The 19,956-nt window shown below is 38.6% G+C and overlaps 1 protein-coding gene across 1 annotated transcript; it reads right to left on the bottom strand.

Moving 5' to 3' along the window:
• Positions 1–14,975: 14,975 nt before the first annotated feature.
• Positions 14,976–18,952, bottom strand: LOC124876672 (cornifelin homolog B-like). Its single transcript, XM_047379627.1, has 4 exons — positions 18,811–18,952; positions 18,277–18,387; positions 17,833–17,990; positions 14,976–15,413 (listed from the first exon to the last, which is right to left on the bottom strand). The coding sequence occupies exons 1-4, from the start codon at positions 18,899–18,901 to the stop codon at positions 15,291–15,293; spliced, it is 483 nt and encodes a 160-aa protein (XP_047235583.1). The 5' UTR covers positions 18,902–18,952; the 3' UTR covers positions 14,976–15,290.
• Positions 18,953–19,956: the final 1,004 nt, after the last annotated feature.

The following is a 19,956-nucleotide window of genomic DNA, read 5'->3' on the forward strand; positions in this document are numbered from 1 at the left end:
CTTACCATCATGCACAGTGAGGAGAATGATAAGGGCAGGCAAAGAAAATCTCCAAAGCTGACTATTCGACAGCTGCATTAAAAAGTAGGAACTTGTGGTCAACAAATTTGCATAAAAAACATTTATTTTAAGGCAATTATTAGAATATTTATGAGGGATTAATAATTCTGATAATTCAAAAAATAAATATATAATGGTAAAAGTTGCTGTAATATTTAATGCTTCTATCCTAAATCTAACAGGCAAATAGACATCTTGCTTTGCTATTACAGCAGTATTAACTTTCAAGTAGTTAAAGTTTAAGTTTAAAAGATGTTAAAGGAACTGTATCAAAGTCTGGAGGTAAAAATGTCCTGAAAATGATTAAGTATTTAAAATACCACAACAGAGTATGAAGAAACGGTTAGTTTTTCTTGAGGACTGCTTACATGTGCTTGATAAAACATCATGTTAAAGAGGATTTGACTTTCCCTTTTTGCCAATATATTATGTTGTGAAAGAGTATTTTATTTACCTTTTTGCAAACATTTGGCTACATGCACACACACAACCACACACACACACAGGTCTGCAGCACCCCCACAGCAGCTCTGGACAGTTTAAGCTCTGTCGAGCGTGACAGGTAATTGTTGCGAGGCTGGACTTTGCCAGGACACAAACACTCATTGATTTTAAAGCATCTACAAAACTGCATACAGCACCCTCATTTTAGGGTGCTAAAACTCCATAATTTGGTTTGATCAAAAAGGTTTTATTTATTTTCATTTATTAGCATTTATAAGTACCACTGGTTAGATTGTGAAGCAGAAAAAAGTTAAAATTACTGTAACTTTGCCAAAACTCAAAGTCAAAATGTAAAAAGTTGACCCACACCGTGTCTATGCCCATGTTATGCCCAGAGTAACGTTGGGTTCTTCTTACACTTTACATTTTTGTTTTGTGCAGCTTTATTAAAACACATACACTCTTAACACAACATCTGGGTAAGAATTATAGATCTTATTCACTTGTTCAATAAACCTTGAGATGCACTTAGAGGGTTGCTTGTAGCAGCCATATATCAAGCCTAACAGTGCAGAGCTTCTTCAAAGCAGCTAAGCATGCGCTTCTCTAACGCTAGTGCCCACTAGTGGACAAAAGAAAAACACATAAAACATTCCAGGATTGGACTTCTGTTTGTACAGCTGACATACTTTACACCTAATATAATTTTATCAATTTAAATGTCTAAAATTGGCAGTGTGGAAAAGATTCTAAACAATATGTGAAATAGAATAGAAATGAAACTAGGTGTCTATAGAAGTAAAAATGAATTAATAAAACACAACTTATTAAAAAATGTAAAAAAAAACAAAAAAACATGAAGATTAAAACAAAGCTAAATATTCTATTACAAATGCTACAAAAGAGGTGAAAAGGCTCAATAAACAGGTTTTAATTGGGTTTAACTGTGCAGTAGAAACATGATTTGTGTTTCTTTTTTTTTTTTTTTTTTGGTGTGGCTGAAGCGTTCAGCGCTTCTGCTATCAGAAAGACAAGGTTCAGTAATCAAAGATTTGGCCAACACTCCCTTCCCTCTCCTGCTGCACCTCCCACTCCCCGCTTTGCCTATTTGTCTGATATGTCTGATGCAAGCAGGCACACGTATGAACAGGCCACACCAATATGATTTCATCTATGTGTTAAAGGGTGAAGAGCTGTGTTGATCATATCATTTCTCCTTTGGTCTTGCATCCATATCAGTAATTCTTCTTTAATTTATTTGAATAGATGAAATTGGCTTAAACATCTGCTGTATATGTATACATGGCACCGCATCCCAATGTTTAAAACACACATATTAATATCACAGGTATATTAACTGGTGCATTTTAGAACTATTAAACTGGGCTTCTTGGTAAATGTAAAAATAAATAACTGGCCCCCTCTTACTGATAAGAATGGAAAATACCACATACTATTATTTTCACTTAAGTCTCTGATTCCATGTAATTTTTTATGCAACAAATAAGCTAGAAGATGTTAAAGAAAAATACTCATCTTAGTTGCATTATTAGGTTTTTTCAGTTTTATGATATTTAAGGCTTAAACCAAAGCCTACCTCTGCAAATCAAAGTTGTTCGCCAAATGCTTGTGGAGTTACCCAGTGGTTTTAGAAGAAAAACCCTCAAACGCTATTCTTTTTAAAGACTGATTAGATTCACCTGGTTCCAGTGTCAATAATCCTCCTTTGTGTTTAAGTTCCTTGGTTTTAATTGTTCCTCACTGGTTTCTTACGTTACGCTGTTCTTGTGCCATGTCCTGCTCTTCTTGTGTCATACCTCCAAGTTAGCTCAGTTTTCTTATGAAATTTGACTCTTAGAGTTATGTGGAATTTACAAAAATAATCTTAGTTTAAAATGGAAATGTTTAATTGTATATGGACATCCTATACTGTTCTATTTTCCCAGGAAACTATGTATGTCTTAGTGGGCAAACAGTTCTCACCTTTCAGTTGAGACTTACTATATACATAAACGTGTTCATTTTTATATTTTGCCACATTCACATATAAATGTAATCTTACTGTCAACGGCAGCTGTTTTTTTTTTTTACATTACACAAAAATAAGGATGTTTTGAGTTGCAAATGCGTCTTAACTTTAAGTCACAAATACAATGGAGTTATGACGAAAATTCAATCTGAGAGACTCACCCGCACCTCAAGCTTCAGCCATTGGCTCCTCCGTGCGTCTCCGCTCCAACCAATTAGCATCAAGTCTGCAGTAATCCTCAGCCAATAATCCTTCAAGGCACCGCATTTAAAGTCCCCCATCCACGGATCTCCCAGCTGTCAGCAGAGCTTCGACCCTCCTCCACCCCATCACCTCCATCCGGATTCTCAGCTCCTCCTTAGCCTTATCGTCAGGCTTCCTCTCCATCACCAGTATCGGGGACAACTCTAATTCTAATTCTAAGACGTTCATTCAAGTTTATGTTGTTCTCAGCATTCATGTCTTCCTCTGGGGTCTGAGCGCCAAAGAAATAAACATCCGTTGTGTAACTTCTCTGATCGCATTTTGTGTTTCTTATTGTGAATCTCTACAGGATTGAAATAAGTTTTACATTGATGTGTTGACTCCAAAATATAACTATGTGGTCTTCATGCAAATAGCTTTGTGTGACAGAGAAGTAACACACCACATCAACCTGAAAACTCTTTCTCTGCAGAGAATCACCACATCTTACTTTGGGGATGCTTTTCTACAGGTCAGAGTTGATGGCTAAATACAAGCCAAACTTGGAAGAAAACCTGTTGGAGAATACGAAAGACCTGAGAATAGAGCAGAATAGGGTACTGTGATTGCAGCAAAATATTGACTCAGAGAGGCTGAATACAAATGCATGTGAAAAGGTTTGAAAATCAAATATCAATTTCCTCCCACTTCACAATTTTGCCTTTCTTTGTGCTGGTTTGCAAAATATAATCCCACTAAAATGCATTGAAGTTTGTGGTTGTAATGTCACAACTGAAAAGGTTCAGTTCAAAAGGATATATGTACTATTGGAAAGGACCGGATTTTACATTTTTAAAAAACATTAATGCAGTGTCTGTATGTTTCATGCCCTAACTGAGTTGTATTTATGGTATCAAATTTTGCAATCAAGTAGCTACATTATGTCTTTAACCTCACCACACATTTAAGATTGTCTACTTACCTTTGAACATTAAAACAAAAATTTAAACATTGACTAAAAGCTACAGAAATAGGATGTACAATTTAAGCAATGGTGCAACGACAGGAACAAACATCTTAATTTTTTGAGGTTATCCCCAAATCCTAACTGTGCAGTTTTGCTAGTTAGAGCTGATACAATTGTTTTGTAAAACGGATAACTACATAACAACATTAAGGCATATCTACCTGTGTATATTGCTTTTATATGTGTCCCTGGTGTCCAGTAAAAAGGTGAATAGAAATGTAATTATACCAATCATGTGTGAACCCTTCTTAAAATACACTAAAGTAGTGTTAAAATAGTGTTAGAATGAATTGTGTTTGCATCACAGATGGTATTTAGATGATGTAGCATGTGCACCTGAAACTAAAATCACCAAAAAATGCCAAGAATCCTTTCATCTAATAAACCTTATCTGTCCACTAGCTCCTTTATATATGAGTGTTTTTTTAAATGACTTCGAAGTACAAATAATAATGATGACAGTCAAAGTTTCAGTGCAGTGTTGTGCCAATATAAATGAAGCACATTCTGAGGGATCTTTAGTAGAGTCTTGGCCACTAAGTTTCTCTCACTTAGTTGTTTGACGATCGGGCTACAAATTAAAAGAAAACCCACCAATCACACGCATACCCACACATTTTAATGGACATGGTGACATTTCAGATAATCCCTGCCCTGCAAGCACCTTTGCCCCCTGTTCCCTACCTCCCATAACACATTCATTGACATGCACACACATACAGGCTGCAGCATAACCAACCTCTACCCATCCGTCTCATCCTATCAGCTGCTCCCTGCTGCCGTTGTTTTCAAAGGTCAGCACTGTTTGTTTGCTCAGAGGCCCATCGTCTGATAGTGTGTCAGACTACGCCTCCCCCTCTTCCCTCATCTTAACCTGAGCCACTATCTCAGCCAACTCCCCGGCAACTCCAACCTTGTCTTTTAAAAGGAACACTTCCCAAGGAAATTATGGAGACGCTTGCAGATAGTCCACATCTCTATCTGTCAGAGTGAAAACCCAAGAGTTGACAGGATGGCACTCGGCAGCTTTAGGCAGATTCCAGCTTCTCCAGGTTCAAATCCATCATGTGACCTCTGGTGTCCATCTCAGGCCCATCAACTCAGCAATTAACCAATTAATTAGATATAAAATTATTACTACATTTTTGGCACAAACAAAGACAGATCCAGAGAGCAGTGTGTTAAAAACTGCCTTGATTTTCATTATGACAGGGATCTGTCATAATGAAAATTAGGGATCATAATGAATAACAGAAACTATGCAATGTGAGATTGAGGTCATATAAATGAATAGCTGAAATAATAGTCAGTGTTTAGTTGAGGTGGATAAGTTTGTTTGGTAAATAATGGAAGTCTGAAATCTCTTATGTGTTTTTGGACATTTGAGGCTGCATTGAAATAATTTTATATATTCTACCCTTTTTATTGTTAAATACTAGAATAGCCAGAGGCTGTAGTTTTCTTTTTGCGTTGTCACTGCTATCTTGGTACCCAGAAGTAAACACATTTGAATAATAAAGCTTCAGGATTGAATATATATATATTTACAAAAACTGGTAACATAGCAAATAAACTCAATATAAATGTGGGTATTTTCTATGCAAATTAGCCACACATTAGTCATAAAAATACATAACTAACCACCAATTTGCGGCAGCGTGCCCCTTATTATGTGTGAAATTGGGACCAACAGGCCTTAGTGGTATACATCCACCGCCCTGGCTGTGTGATTGGTTTCTGGCAAATTTGCGACTATGGTGTACCAGACTTCCAGGCAGCACAAAAGTGCAAGCTTTGTTGCCTGACAACAAGAAGATCAATGGTTCAAATCTTAGCTGTTTTTATATTTTCCTTTTCTGGTATGGGGTTTCCAGGTGTTGCAGTCAGAACTCATGTATGGTAGAGTATTCGGTTAATTAGCTAGTGTGAGTTGCCCCTGTGAGGGAATCTATGCCTATGTGTTAATGTAATTGTGTCTCTGTGTTGGTGACCTATCCAGTATCTGTTTTATAAAGTGTTAGTTAGAAAAATCTAATCTTTAATTTGAGTCTGCTTATTTTAACTTCTTTTTGCGTCTATATTTAATACTTAGAGAATCCTGCTTTGCTAAAGGAACAGCATGTACTCTATAATATTCCACAAAGTTGGGTCATATAGAGGGGATCTATGAGCACTGCTGTTTTCACAATCTCTCTAGAACATCCAGAGTCCCAGATCTTTTCTCATGCTCTTTTCTCTTCAACTCACTACACAGGTTTTCTACAAGATTTAAGTCTGGCAAATGAGATGGCCACAGGGGGAGGTTAGTTTTGCGTCCTTGAACCATTTCTCTATTGATTTGGAACTAAATATTAAATCATTTTTATGTTGAAAATCCCAATAACAGTCCATCTTCAGTTTACTGATCGAGCCCACCTGATTTTTATTTAAAAAGGCCCTGGTATTTTAAAGTGTTTATGGCGTGATTATTCTAAACAGGCCGGCAGAATCACAAATCCTCCACCCCACTTACATGGGACGCAAACAGAAAAATTCAGCAGTGAACAGAGACAAACTGGGAGCTTAAAAGGGAAAAGAAACAGGTGCAGGCTGTGGACACAAATGAGGTGGTGCAGGTGAGGAGAATCAACTTGATTGCAAGGTGGCCATGGCCGAGGGTGGAAGACTAATTAACCAGGGCAGAACAGTAACAGAAATACAACAAAACCTGAGGAAAATATCTGAGATCTAACAGACAACAACTAAATGAACCAAGAAGGAAACAAACACAAAATATTTAACGTATAAGGAAAACACATAACAAAAACAACAACAAGTGAAATAGGGAAAGGAAATAAACCTAAGACAGCAAGACCTATAGAACAGAGTAAACAATAAGGGAATGGTCAAAACACACACAAAGGAAAAAACTAAACCCAAGCACTTCAGGATTATGACATTTTCACATCTTTACCAGGGGTGCCAATAAATGCTGAGTAATCAAATGAGACAACTGGACATTTAAACACATGATTAAAGAACTATCTTCAAGGAAAAGCCAGCAAGGTTATCCTTTCTGGTCAACGCATAAGTACCCAACAGAATCAACAGATTCTTGGCACATTGCTATTTACCATCTTTGTAGGTAATGTATTGGAATATTGTGAGAGCATTTATTTTCTTGCTGACGATTCCACTATCTTTGCACCAGTGACTTTAAACAGGTCCAAAGTGGCAGCAAATGTAAACAAAGACCTGGAACATATTAAGAATTGGACTGATGCATGGAAGATAACATTAGAACTCAGTGAGTGCAGTTAGACTCTAGGTCAAAGATTTAACAGAAAATTCACATGAACCACCCATCTGTTGCATATCTGCAAACATGCAGGTCTGTACCTCAGAGCATCATGCAGACCTTCAGCAAATATCAACCCTAAAGACGTGTACAATGAAGTACTCCTGCCTAAGAATGCATTCATAGACCACTCAAAGGAAGCTATAAGACATCCAGAAAAATGCATAAAAGATCATTGGTGTAGACTAGGACTCTGCCCAGAAGTGTTATAACATCACTAAACTGAGCCATCGCAGAGCGGTCATAACAGCAAGGTTCTCTACCTTGTCCTACAGCAGATAAAAATTATTGTATTACCTTCCCAGCATGCCATCAAGTGCTGAAGGAGCCTGTTAATCACCTGTCCATTTCAGTTCGGTCTGCTGCAGCAGGGAAATGTCTAAAACATGCAGGACAGTCGGCCCTCAGGACCAGAGTTGGGGACCACAGGATGCATACTTCCTACTGCCAAGCAAATCTGAAGGCACTACTGCCCTCAGCACATTTGAGGTTGAATTCCCTGAAGCTCAACACCTATCAATACTTTGGCACTCCATGAGACCTTCACCAAGTGCCTGTAAAGGAGCTTCCTCAAGTCTGCAGTGGCAATAAGGAATGACATTTTATCAGGATAGGTTTAAGGCTTCAAACAAAGACTAAACAAGAACATCCTCAACACAGAACTGTAATCCCATAAATTAAAAGAGACCCCAACACTCTGAGTAACCTGTCTGATTATATTTTATTTGGGTAGCTGCAGATCAGTGTAAAGCTTTCTGAAAACACGTCCTTAGCCTTTCAAAAAATTAAAAGACGTATCTCTTTTTAGTTCAATCATTAAGGTATGACCCCCTGATATAAATATTCTTTTACATTTCCTGTTTACTTGGCACAAAGTCAGCTGGGTTATTCAAGCTGGCAGTACAAACGTCCAGGGTGACAAGATCATGAAAGAAAGAGAGCAAGAAAAATGATGATAAAATCATTCCTTCAACACTGGATCAACCCCAGCTGACAGGGGAGTGGCAGCCACCCGATTAGCAACATGGAGGAAATGAGAGAACCAAATGGCTCCATTTTCTCCACAAGTAGGAAGAAAGAATGGTAGTAGATGACCAGGGTGAAGGGGTTGTATGGGTGGGATAAACTTTGTACATATGTGTGTGGAGGAGGGAGGTGGGTTGTGTATGTGGGGGTAGGGGTTAATGTCACAGATTTTAAATCAGTTCTTTGGCCTTTAACGGGCGCAACAGAAGCCCAGTATGAGAGGGCAGAACAAAGAAAGCAGCAGTGGCCTTGACCAATTAACATTCCTGGAGCATTTATGAGCCGCCAGGACCCGCCCCTTTAATCACACCTCATAAAAGTCACAAACATCAATTCTTGCAAACCATAACTGTCATTATAATCCCATTAAAAACAACCCACTAGGCAATTCACATTGAACACCAGAGCCAAGTGTTCCAGCAGCAGGGAAGGATTGCCTCCGCAGGAGCATAAAGCCAACCAAACAAGTACGGAAGTTTATTGGGAGTAACTGGATAAAATATGACATGATTGTGACAACAAAAGTTTACCGCTCAACAGCAGAGGTTTAGCCTGTCTATAGCTGACTCCATATTTATAAATGGGATCCAGAACACAGAGGGGCAGATAAACAAGGCTCCATCTTCACCACAAGGGGCTACTAAAAGGTACCCTGAACTTTTCAATAGCCCTGAATCTGCTCAGTAACTGGGGTAAGGTTTCCTAACTTTCTCCTTTTACTCAACTCTCCCAAAACATCCTACACAGACCATTTACAAACTGTTTTTGTTTCATCACTTTCTAGGATGTAAAAAAAGGTTTCTTTTTCATTTGAGTAGCTTTCATGATTGCTTATAGAAAGGCATTAATTTTCTTCCTGGTTATCCAAGGACTTCTAACCATTCCAAAAGGAAAAACAAGACCTCCCTCTTCTTAGAAAGACTTCAAACTCCTCCTGGGGGATCCTAAGGCCTTCCCAGTCCAGAAAGGGCCCAGCCGACATTTACATGTGGGGTCCATATGGCTAGGAAATAGGCTGGAAGCTGTGCCTCTGATAGGATTGTCTACTTAAGTTTGATGCAGAGCAACTCTGGGCAAAAAGAAATATTACACATAGAAAGATATGCAAAATGCATCTGGATGCCACAGTTGAGTTCTATGTGGGTACTATAGGTAGATAGATGGGATACTTGGCCCTTACTTTCTGTTTTCCTTTCTGCTGTCACTCTATGCCTGCTTAGAAAGAGGTATTGCTGCAAGTTAACAACTCAGTGCAGTCGATTGTCTACTGTTGCTACATGCTCGTCCAGAGGGAGGGATTGCTGCAAGTCTGCGGCTCAAAGCACACGGCTTTCCTTAGATAGCAAACCTTTTACCAATTTAAATAATAAACAGAACTTGACTGCAATGTTTGATAACTAGAATCAATTTGGAATGTATGGACTTTGAATCTGTCTGTATGACTGAATAGAATTGAGACTTTATTGTTGTAAACTGGTGCTGTATTAAGAAGATTAATTTGATTATATTACATAGGAACAAGACATGAGATGTAAGTAGGAATGCCTGTGGGTTACATAATCACCCGATATTAATGAGCTTTAAGGATTTTAATTAAGAAGTGATGTAGTCCCTCCAGCGAGTTCTGGTTCTGCTCTAGGGTCTGCTCAACATGGGATGTACAGAGAAACTATCCACAAGAAGGTGTTCAGAAGCTGTCCATATTAGATGTCCAAACCACCTAAGCGTTAGGGTTAGGGTTCTCCTACCCTTCACCCTTTTTTGTAGTTTGGATCCCCAGGCTTGTTCTTTGCCTCTTAGTTAAACTTTCTTCACCATGACTGGCTGGAGCAGTTCCAAAACCATAACTCATTACCAGTCTGTTGCCACATCCTGCCTAGTGAACATCACAACAAGATACTTGAATTATACCATATGAAGCAGAGACTCACCCTAAACATAAAGGTGGTTTTACATAGTTGAAAACCATGGGTTCAGACTGAGGGAAGCTGACTATTATATTTGGTTGTAAACCACTCCAGTGCATGCTGAAGATCATGGCTTAAAAACACCAACAGCACCACAAAAGCAGAGATGAAACCCTAATGTTCTTGAATCAGGCATCCTCCTCTTCATGAGTACACATTGAGATCCGGTCCCTAATCACGATTGAAGACAAGATGCATCCCTGACATAGTTTAAACTGCACCACATATGAGCTCAACCTTTTGGTGAGAATGTTAACACAGCTCTTGCTTTAGTTATTCAAAAACCTGATTGTTATCAAAACGGTTCCTTGCAGTATTTATTCTGGCAGCTTTACTCACGTAATGCTTAAAGGGAAACAGTAATAAGCCTCCTCCACGTCCTTAAAGGATCTACCTAACAACTGAACAACCTAGAAACCTTCAAACCCAAACTCAAAGCTTGTCCACTATTCTAAAATTCTGGACTAAAGTTAAAATGCTCAACTTGAATGTTTGTCATGAGTTGTAGTTTTGCAGTCTCACCAAAACCCAGACAGGAAAATGAAATAAACACAGTGAGAAATTATTGATAATAAAAATGGGGGACTTACAGGAGAGCACAAGGAGAACAGGAAGGGAAACACGGGCAGAAAAAACAGGCATGCAGGACACAGAGAAAATAAAGGGCAGTGAAACGGCAAGTGTAATGGAAAAAACGTGAACCTGGCAGTTGAATGGAAGGTCCCGCTTCTCCAGTGCAGAACGATGGTTGACTTAAGTGTTCTCATCTGATACATTGCAACTCTGTCAGGAGGACAGGCTGTTCAAATGTATGCATTTTAATGTATTGCTCGGGTAAACATTACTTCAATGCATGTACAACTTATGGTGCAAAAAAGTTTAACTTTTTATTAGTTATGCTATACAAGTACAACTCAAAATTTTTAAATATTTTGAAAAAGTTCAATATTTTTTGTCATTCATTTCAAAAGGTGAAACTCATGCATTATATAGATTCATTACACAAGTTTTATTGTTATTTCTTGTTTGATAATTATGGCTTACAGATAATAAAAACTCAAAATTCTGTGTCTCCAAAAATTTGAATATTGTGAAAATGTTATAGCATATTCATAGAAACTTGAGTGGTAGATAAACGTATGTTAGGATAAGGAGCAACTGGGATAACCACAGCCTTGACAAGATTGTCAAGCAAAATCACATTTTTTCAGATGAAGGTAAAGTATGCATTTCATTTGGAAATCAAGATGCGAAAATCAGAATCAGCTTTATTGCCAAGTTCGTATATACAAACAAGGAATTTGACTTCGGTACACTTTGCTCTTTGGTTTTGTTTTTGTATTACAGAATATACATATTTACAATGTACAATATACACACATATATAATAAAAAGGTGCATTTGCAACATCTGTATGCTGTTGTTTTGTACTCTATTGAATGTTCAACAGAGAAACAGCCTGGTTTTAGTGAACAGTGCTCTGTAGCGGCGGCCTGTGTGCGTGGGGTCTGCAGAGATTTTAGCAGCTCTTTTCTTGACCCTAGACCTGTATAAGTCCTGGATGGAGGGAAGGTCAGCTCTGATTATTCTCTCTACAGGCCTGATTATTCGTTGCAGTCTGGACCTGTCCTGTTTTGTGGATGAGCCAAACCACAATGAGATGGATGAAGACAGGACAGACTGAATGATGGCAGTGTAGAAGATGACCAGCAGCTCCTGTGGAAGGTTGAACTTCTTGAGTTGCCTCAGGAAGTACAGTCTCTGCTGGGTCTTCTTTCGAACAGTGTCTATGTGTGAAGACCATCTCAGGTCCTCAGAGATGGTGGTTCCTAAGAACCTGAAGTGGTCCACGGCTGATACAGTGTTGTTGAGGATGGAAGAAGAGTCAAGTGGCACAGAATCCACATTGCTTGAAGTCCACTGAGAAGTTTCTACAATCAGTGATGATTTGGGGAGCCATGTCAACTGCTGTATTAGGTCCACTTGGTTTTCTATAGTCCATTACACCTCAGCAGGGCCACACGTTGGTTGTCTCCATGCCATGTCGCATTGATGCAGTAATTCATGCAAACGGAGCTCCAATCAAGTATTGAGTGCATAGAAATGAACATAACTTTCAGACACCTGACATTTCTGTTTAAAATACCCTATTTTAATTGTTTTATGTAATATTTTAATTTTCTGAGACTCTGAATTTTGAGTTTTCATTATCTGTATGCCATAGTCATCAAAATGACAAGAAATAAAAGCTTGAAATATTTCACTGTCTATGTACACTCACCGGCCACTTTATTAGGTACACCTGTCCAACTGCTCGTTAATGCAAATTTCTAATCAGCCAATCACATGGCAGCAACTCGATGCATTTAGGCATGTAGACATGGTCAAGACGATCTGCTGCAGTTCAAACCGAGCATCAGAATGGGGAAGAAAGGTGATTTAAGTGACTTTGAATGTGGCATGGTTGTTGGTGCCAGACGGGCTGGTCTGAGTATTTCAGAAACTGCTGATCTACTGGGATTTTCACGCACTACCATCTCTAGGGTTTACAGAGAATGGTCCGAAAAAGAGAAAATATCCAGTGAGCGGCAGTTCTGTGGGCGCAAATGCCTTGTTGATGCCAGAGGTCAGAGGAGAATGACCACACTGGTTCGAGCTGATAGAAAGGCAACAGTAACTCAAATAACCATTTGTTACAACCAAGGCATGCAGAAGAGCATCTCTCAACGTATAACACGTCGAACCTTGAGGTGGATGGGCTACACCAGCAGAAGACCACATCGGGTGCCACTCCTGTCAGCTAAGAACAGGAAACTGAGGCTATAATTCACACAGACTCACCAAAATTGGACAACAGAAGATTGGAAAAACGTTGCCTGGTCTGATGAGTCTCGATTTCTGCTGCGACATTCGGATGGTAGGGTCAGAATTTGGCGTCAACAACATGAAAGCATGGATCCATCTTGCCTTGTATCAACAGTTCAGGATGGTGGTGGTGGTGTAATGGTGTGGGGGATATTTTCTTGGCACACTTTGGGCCCCTTAGTACCAATTGAGCATTGTGTCAACGCCACAGCCTACCTGGGTATTGTTGCTGACCATGTCCATCCCTTTATGACCACAGTGTACCCATCTTCTGATGGTTACTTCCAGCAGGATAACGCGCCATGTCATAAAGCACGAATCATCTCAGACTGGTTTCTTGAACATGACAATGAGTTCACTGGACTCAAATGGCCTCAACAGTCACCAGATCTTAATCCAATAGAGCACCTTTGGGATGTGGTGGAACGGGAGATTCTCATCATGGATGCAGCCGACAAATCTGCAGTATCTGTGTGATGCTATCATGTCAATATGGACCAAACTCTCTGAAGAATGTTTCCAGTGCCTTGATGAATCTATGCCACCAAGGATTAAGGCAGTTCTGAAGGCAAAACCTGGTATCAGCAAGGTGTACCTAATAAAGTGGCCGGTGAGTGTATTTAAATCTATATAATGAGTTTCACTTTCTGAAATGAGTGACAAAAAATACTTTCCGATATTAATTTGTTTTAGCTTTACTTGTATGAAGTAAGACAGTTAAGAAGATAATAATTACAAAAATTTTGAATATCTAGAAAAACATTTATGAAGAACAAAACGTTTTAAATTATGAATATTTAATTTGATTTACTGATTTCATGGAAATAGGCCCAGTTATTCATACATGGTTTTATCTTGTTATTAATTATCTTAACCCTAACCCAAGTTCCAATATTTTGACCTCTTGGTGTCTTCAAATTGCAGATTTTTATGTCAGAGGGATGTTGCTTGCATACACTAGGTTTACAAGGTGGGGTATGACAGAACCAGAACCATGAGCTCACTCATGAGAAACTCACTGCAGAGACAATAACTCCATCTGGTGGCTGTGTTATATTTATTCACATTCTTTAATTTTTTAGGTTTAATTTTTAAATTTTACCAAAATGTTTTTTCCAACTGGAAGTAAAGTAAAACTAGAGGAGATAAGCACCATCCGGTTGGCAAAGCAGTCTCTCTAGGCAGCGGGACCAGACATAAACCTGCGCACCACCCAGATGGACTACAAGGGTTGCTGTATAGAGACTGGGTCAGTGTTGAGCAGGCAGGGCCTTCGGGGTATTCACAGAAGGCCCTAGGTGGTCGGGAAACAAAAATAATCATACTAAATAAAATACAAGAAATAAAATAATAATAATTTATAATACCACTTATTTAAAATAATTTTGAATAATCAAAGGAAGGCTTCTCAGTAATACAACAATGTAAAATGAGCTTGATTCTGTATTATCTGTACGAGATCTGCGCCTTAAAGAGATTCAATGAAACTCTTGCATGAGGTCCCAAGGCAGAGTTTGCCTATTCAGGGATATTCTGTTTCCTATCTAAATACCTCTAACGGGCTTTCAGACAGAATGTGGCACCAGCTTCGCTACACTCTACAATCTATTAGTTTCCATTGGTGCTTTGCGCAAAAATGGTCTAACAGACATGATATCTATCAAACTACCTGGAAACGGAGCTCCTTCTCAAACCCCACACTGTCCTCCGAATCCTACAGTCTCATGCCTATTTTCTCTCAATGTTTTTTATCTTTTGTGCTGCTCTTTGTTGTGGATGAATATAAATCAGCACCATCAGTTTTGTTTTCAGTTTAGCTCCACAGGGTTCATTGCAGACTCCTGCAGAAACAAAACTTACCAGGTTTGATCAAACATACATTTGATTTTTCAAAACTTTTATGTGTGAGATTCTGCTGCTGGATCCTGTTTTAGATATATAATTTAAAGCAACATAAAGGCTGTCATTAGGACCTTTTAGTGACATAGCATGGACATTGGGCATTTGCTTTCTCCTTAAAAAGTGTATTTCCAAAAATAACAACAATGAGTGTGTATTTTAATTGAATAATTATAAGTCATCATTGTAAAGTGTACAATTTTAATACCCTGAATGAAGCAGACCAATGTTCTAAACAAATACAGGTAAATAAGGGCTACTGTTCAATGATATTAAATATATATAATGCTGAAATCCTTCCCTTTCTATACTGTGCCATATATTAAAATAAACAGTTTATCTCCACATTTCAGTTTTTACACATAAAACACCTATTGAAAGCATTTTAGATTTTGATATATTGATCCCTCTGAGGATTGCTAAAACATGGCAGGCCCGATAGTGACAATCAGCTCATGAGGTTTTTGCGTTGACCAAGACGACTTGAATCTTCCTTCTTTGCATCTCTCTGGACATCTGGCACCAAACACAGGCTGCACAGAAGGTGGCGCACACACAGTCCTTAGCAATGGAGCCCTGTGGATCAGAGGGTTTCATTTGATCAAATCAGACTTAGAGCCTCAAACTTTTTACTAAATGTGTACATAGGCAGGTTATTTTCGAAGCATATTAGGGGGACAAAGATAAACAGAGTAAATTAAAAAAGCCATTTTCAAATTATGATTAATTTCACTAGCCACACCCAAGCCTGATTCCTGCCACACTTGTAGAATTAGCAAATCACTTGAATAGGACCTGTCTGACATGAGAGAGGCTAAAAGTTCTCACAAAGCAACATATCATGCCCCACTGTAAAGAAATATCTGGCCATCAGTTTGTGACCTTAAGAAGATCATGCTCTTCTTAAGGTCACAAACTGATGTGACCTTGAGAACACATCAGTTGAGTACAGCAACAATTCAATTTATTTATTTACAAAATTTTACAAATTTACAAACATTTTAAGACAGGTTGCATGTACAGTACAGACCAAATGTTTGGACACACCTTCTCATTCAAAGAGTTGTCTTTATTTTCATGACTATGAATATTGTAGCTTCACACTGAAGGCATCAAAACTATGAATTAACACATGTGGAATTATATACTGAACAAAAAAGTGTGAAACAACTGAAAATATGTCTTATATTCTAGGTTCTTCAAAGTAGCCACCTTTTGCTTTGATTACTGCTCCGCACACTCTTGGCATTCTGTTGATGAGCTTCAAGAGGTAGTCACCTGAAATGGTTTTCACTTCACAGGTGTGCCCTGTCAGGTTTAATAAGTGGGATTTCAAGCCTTATAAATGGGGTTGGGACCATCAGTTGTGTTGTGCAGGAGGTCGATACAGTACACAGCTGATAGTCCTACTGAATAGACTGTTAGAATTTGTATTATGGCAAGAAAAAAGCAGCTAAGTAAAGAAAAATGAGTGGCCATCATTACTTTAAGAAATAAAGGTCAGTCAATCCGAACAATTGGGAAAACTTTGAAAGTGTCCCCAAGTGCGGTCGCAAAAACCATCAAGCGCTACAAAGAAACTGGCTCACATGAGGACCGCCCCAGGAAAGGAAGACCAAGAGTCACCTCTGCTGCGGATGATGAGTTCATCCGAGTCACCAGCCTCAGAAATCGCAGGTTAACAGCAGCTCAGATTAGAGAACAGGTCAATGCCACACAGAGTTCTAGCAGCAGACACATCTCTAGAACAACTGTTAAGAGGAGACTGTGTGAATCAGGCCTTCATGGTAAAATAGCTGCTAGGAAACCACTGCTGAGGACAGGCAACAAGCAGAAGAGACTTGTTTGGGCTAAAGAACACAAGGAATGGACATTAGACCAGTGGAAATTTAGTTTGCATTTAGTTTGACCATCATTTATTTTTCAACAGGACAATGACCCCAAACACACATCCAGGCTGTGTAAGGGCTATTTGACCAAGAAGGAGAGTGATGGGGTGCTGCGCCAGATGACCTGGCCTCCACAGTCACCGGACCTGAACCCAATCGAGATGGTTTGGGGTGAGTTGGACCACAGAGTGAAGGCAAAAGGGCCAACAAGTGCTAAGCATCTCTGGGAACTCCTTCAAGACTGTTGAAAAACCATTTCAGGTGACTACCTCTTGAAGCTCATCAACAGAATACCAAGAGTTTGCGGAGCAGTAATCAAAGCAAAAGGTGGCAACTTTGAAGAACCTAGAATATAAGACATATTTTCAGTTGTTTCACACTTTTTTGTTCAGTGTATAATTCCACATGTGTTAATTCATAGTTTTGATGCCTTCAGTGTGAAGCTACAATATTCATAGTCATGAAAATAAAGAAAACTCTTTGAATGAGAAGGTGTGTCCAAACATTTGGTCTGTACTGTACATAACATTACTTTTGTAAGATTTTGTAAAAGGGGGAACGCCTAAGAAGCTGCTTTAGCTTATACAGGCAATGATCTAAAGCACACCAACAAGCCCAGCTCTCAATGGCTTAAAAAAATATAAAAGAAGGTTTGGAGTGGCCTAGTCAAAGTCAGACTTGTATCCAACTGAGAGGCTGTGTAGTAAAATAAAATAAAACACAAAACATTATAGACGCTCGAAAACTCTTCCATGTGGCAAGATTAAAACTATTTGTTGCAGACGTTTGGGACAATATCCTCCGCAGATTCTTCCATCAGAAAATGCCTGATGGCAGTTGTTGCCAGGAGAGGCGCAACCAGTTATTAGGTTTTCATATGTCTATGCACGTCTTCCCCTTCTTTCTGTGCTCATTTAAAGTTTAATTAAAGGTGAATAAAGGCACAAAACTAGCACAATCCAAACGATTTAAAAATCTTAACAAATACTATATTCTTAACATATTTGTAGTTTTAGTAGTGACTGACAAGAAATCCAGTAAAAATATTCCCAGATTAATGAAGAAATTATTTATTTCACGTCTGCATAATCCCCTTGATATCCTACCTCGATTTTGTAGCGCTCTCTCATAGTGGACCTCATGGACAGGGTGACAGGTGAGATACAACTCCTGAAACATTCCAGCAGAGGGAGACAGAGAGGCTCGCCGAAGTCTTTGGAAGTCATGCAGGCAAAGCAGGGACAGCACCAGAATGCAAAACAGCCTGTTGGGGGCAACAAATACACATAAAGGGTCACGGTGGGCTCACAGATGCAGATGATTGTCACAAATATAAAAAAAATAATAATAATTTGACACTTCATTTATAGTAAGGAATGTAATTTTCTTGCAAACAGTATTCAAGAAATACTTTTGCTGTGGAGCCACCACTCCTCTCCCCAGTACTTACCTGAGTTTAATTCAATTAATTCGGTTTATTTAAATAGCGCCAGACCAAGCTTAAGCTGAGGGTAAAGTACATTTATCAAGGTGCTAGCTCTTGCTCTTACATGTTTTTATATCCTCACAGCAGTCACAAATTCCACTCCCCCAGTCATGAGAGTTTTGGATTTCCATCATCGGCCGAGGCTGGTGGATCACCATTCTTTCCATGATGAAGTCTAAAGGATAAAATAGGTTATTATAATGAGGAAAAAACATTGAGGTTGATACTAAGTATTGTTTTTTTTATATTAGTTTTCTTTCCAAAAAGCAAACAGTATTGGTTTCAGTTTTGCTCTAAAAGCTGGCCGTGGCACAAATAAAATGATCAACAGTTGACAAGATAACAAGCTGACAGTTACTGTAGTACACAATAATTATTTTTATTATAAATGATAGATGATCATAAACAACTTGTAGGCTCAGTTTTTAAGAACTGATTTCATGTTTCAAAAGTATTAAAACAAAACTTAAATTACCAATTTGTAAAACTTTTTACTTTACATATATTTAAGAAAACCTATCTTTAGCTTATATCTTGAGATTTTAAATAAAAAATAAATGTACGTTTAAATCAGACTGCTACAAGGAGAGTGTCTCACCTTTGGGGTTGATAGCAGAGCTCTGAGTTTCACGCCTCAAGCAGCTATTCCTGGCAATGGTATGGGATGCCTTGAGTGAGAACAAAAACATTTATTTATTCTCATCACTGGAGAGATGAGTGACGACAGAGAAAACTGGATATACTGGTTGTTCCCGCATTACTCTGTTTTCACCCACAACAAAAAGGTGCTTTCTATCATAAGTCATGGCTAGATGAAAAGGGAGGGTTGGGCAGTTCAATCTCTTAGCATCTCAGAGCCTCAAATGGAAAAAATCTGAAACATTCCTGAAACAATTACTAGAGTTCCTTTGGTTAAAAGCATTGAACTTTTTTCAATGTGTGGCTGGATAATTAATAAATAACTTGTAAATGAATATAAAATAACTTTATGTCCCTAGTATCTGCTAAAACCTCGTAGTTCGATGAAAAGGTTTACCATTTGAACCAGATTTCTGTTCCCTTCTTAGCTTCAATTCTTTGACCAATAGTCACATAATAAATCTGTCACCTTCAAACTAAGCTTGCTCTTTATTGTAGGACATATGTGTAGAAATTCCCAAGCTTCCTCAATGCCAGAAACTGGATTTTGAGAAGTCAGCCTTTGGCCATGTAACGTACGTATTTAATCTGCTGGGGTAAAAATATGCACGGGGCTCTCCACTTCCTTTGCTCATCATTTTTCTTCGCCTGAGACCTAATTGTATTGTACATTTATTGCCAAGTGCTAAATAAAAGTTTGTTTCTACAAAGATTATTAACAAAATATCCCAAATCTCTTTCTATCTTAAGTGCCTGGGAAAACTACTCACATTATTTTAACTTATTCACATTTTGTTGCATTAGAGCCATGGTGACTTCAATGGTTTGTACTGAGATCTTGGGTAATAAACCAGCACAAAGTACTAGTGAGGTGGCAGGTTTGTTGCAACACAGAGATAAACAATCATGCTTGCACACATTAATACTTAAAGGTGATTCAGAAAGACCAGTTAACCTATCATGTTCTCTAACCGAAAGAGGAAGCCAGAGTGCCTGGAGAGAATCCAGGATTGCTCGGATATGGAGTAAGAAGCAAATCCCTGCAGAAAGACCCCAGACCAGGATTCGAACCTTGCATCCCTACTGCCGTTATATCATCAAACAT

The sequence above is a fragment of the Girardinichthys multiradiatus genome, chromosome 11 (genome assembly GCF_021462225.1).
Source record: "Girardinichthys multiradiatus isolate DD_20200921_A chromosome 11, DD_fGirMul_XY1, whole genome shotgun sequence".
Lineage (NCBI taxonomy): Eukaryota > Metazoa > Chordata > Actinopteri > Cyprinodontiformes > Goodeidae > Girardinichthys > Girardinichthys multiradiatus.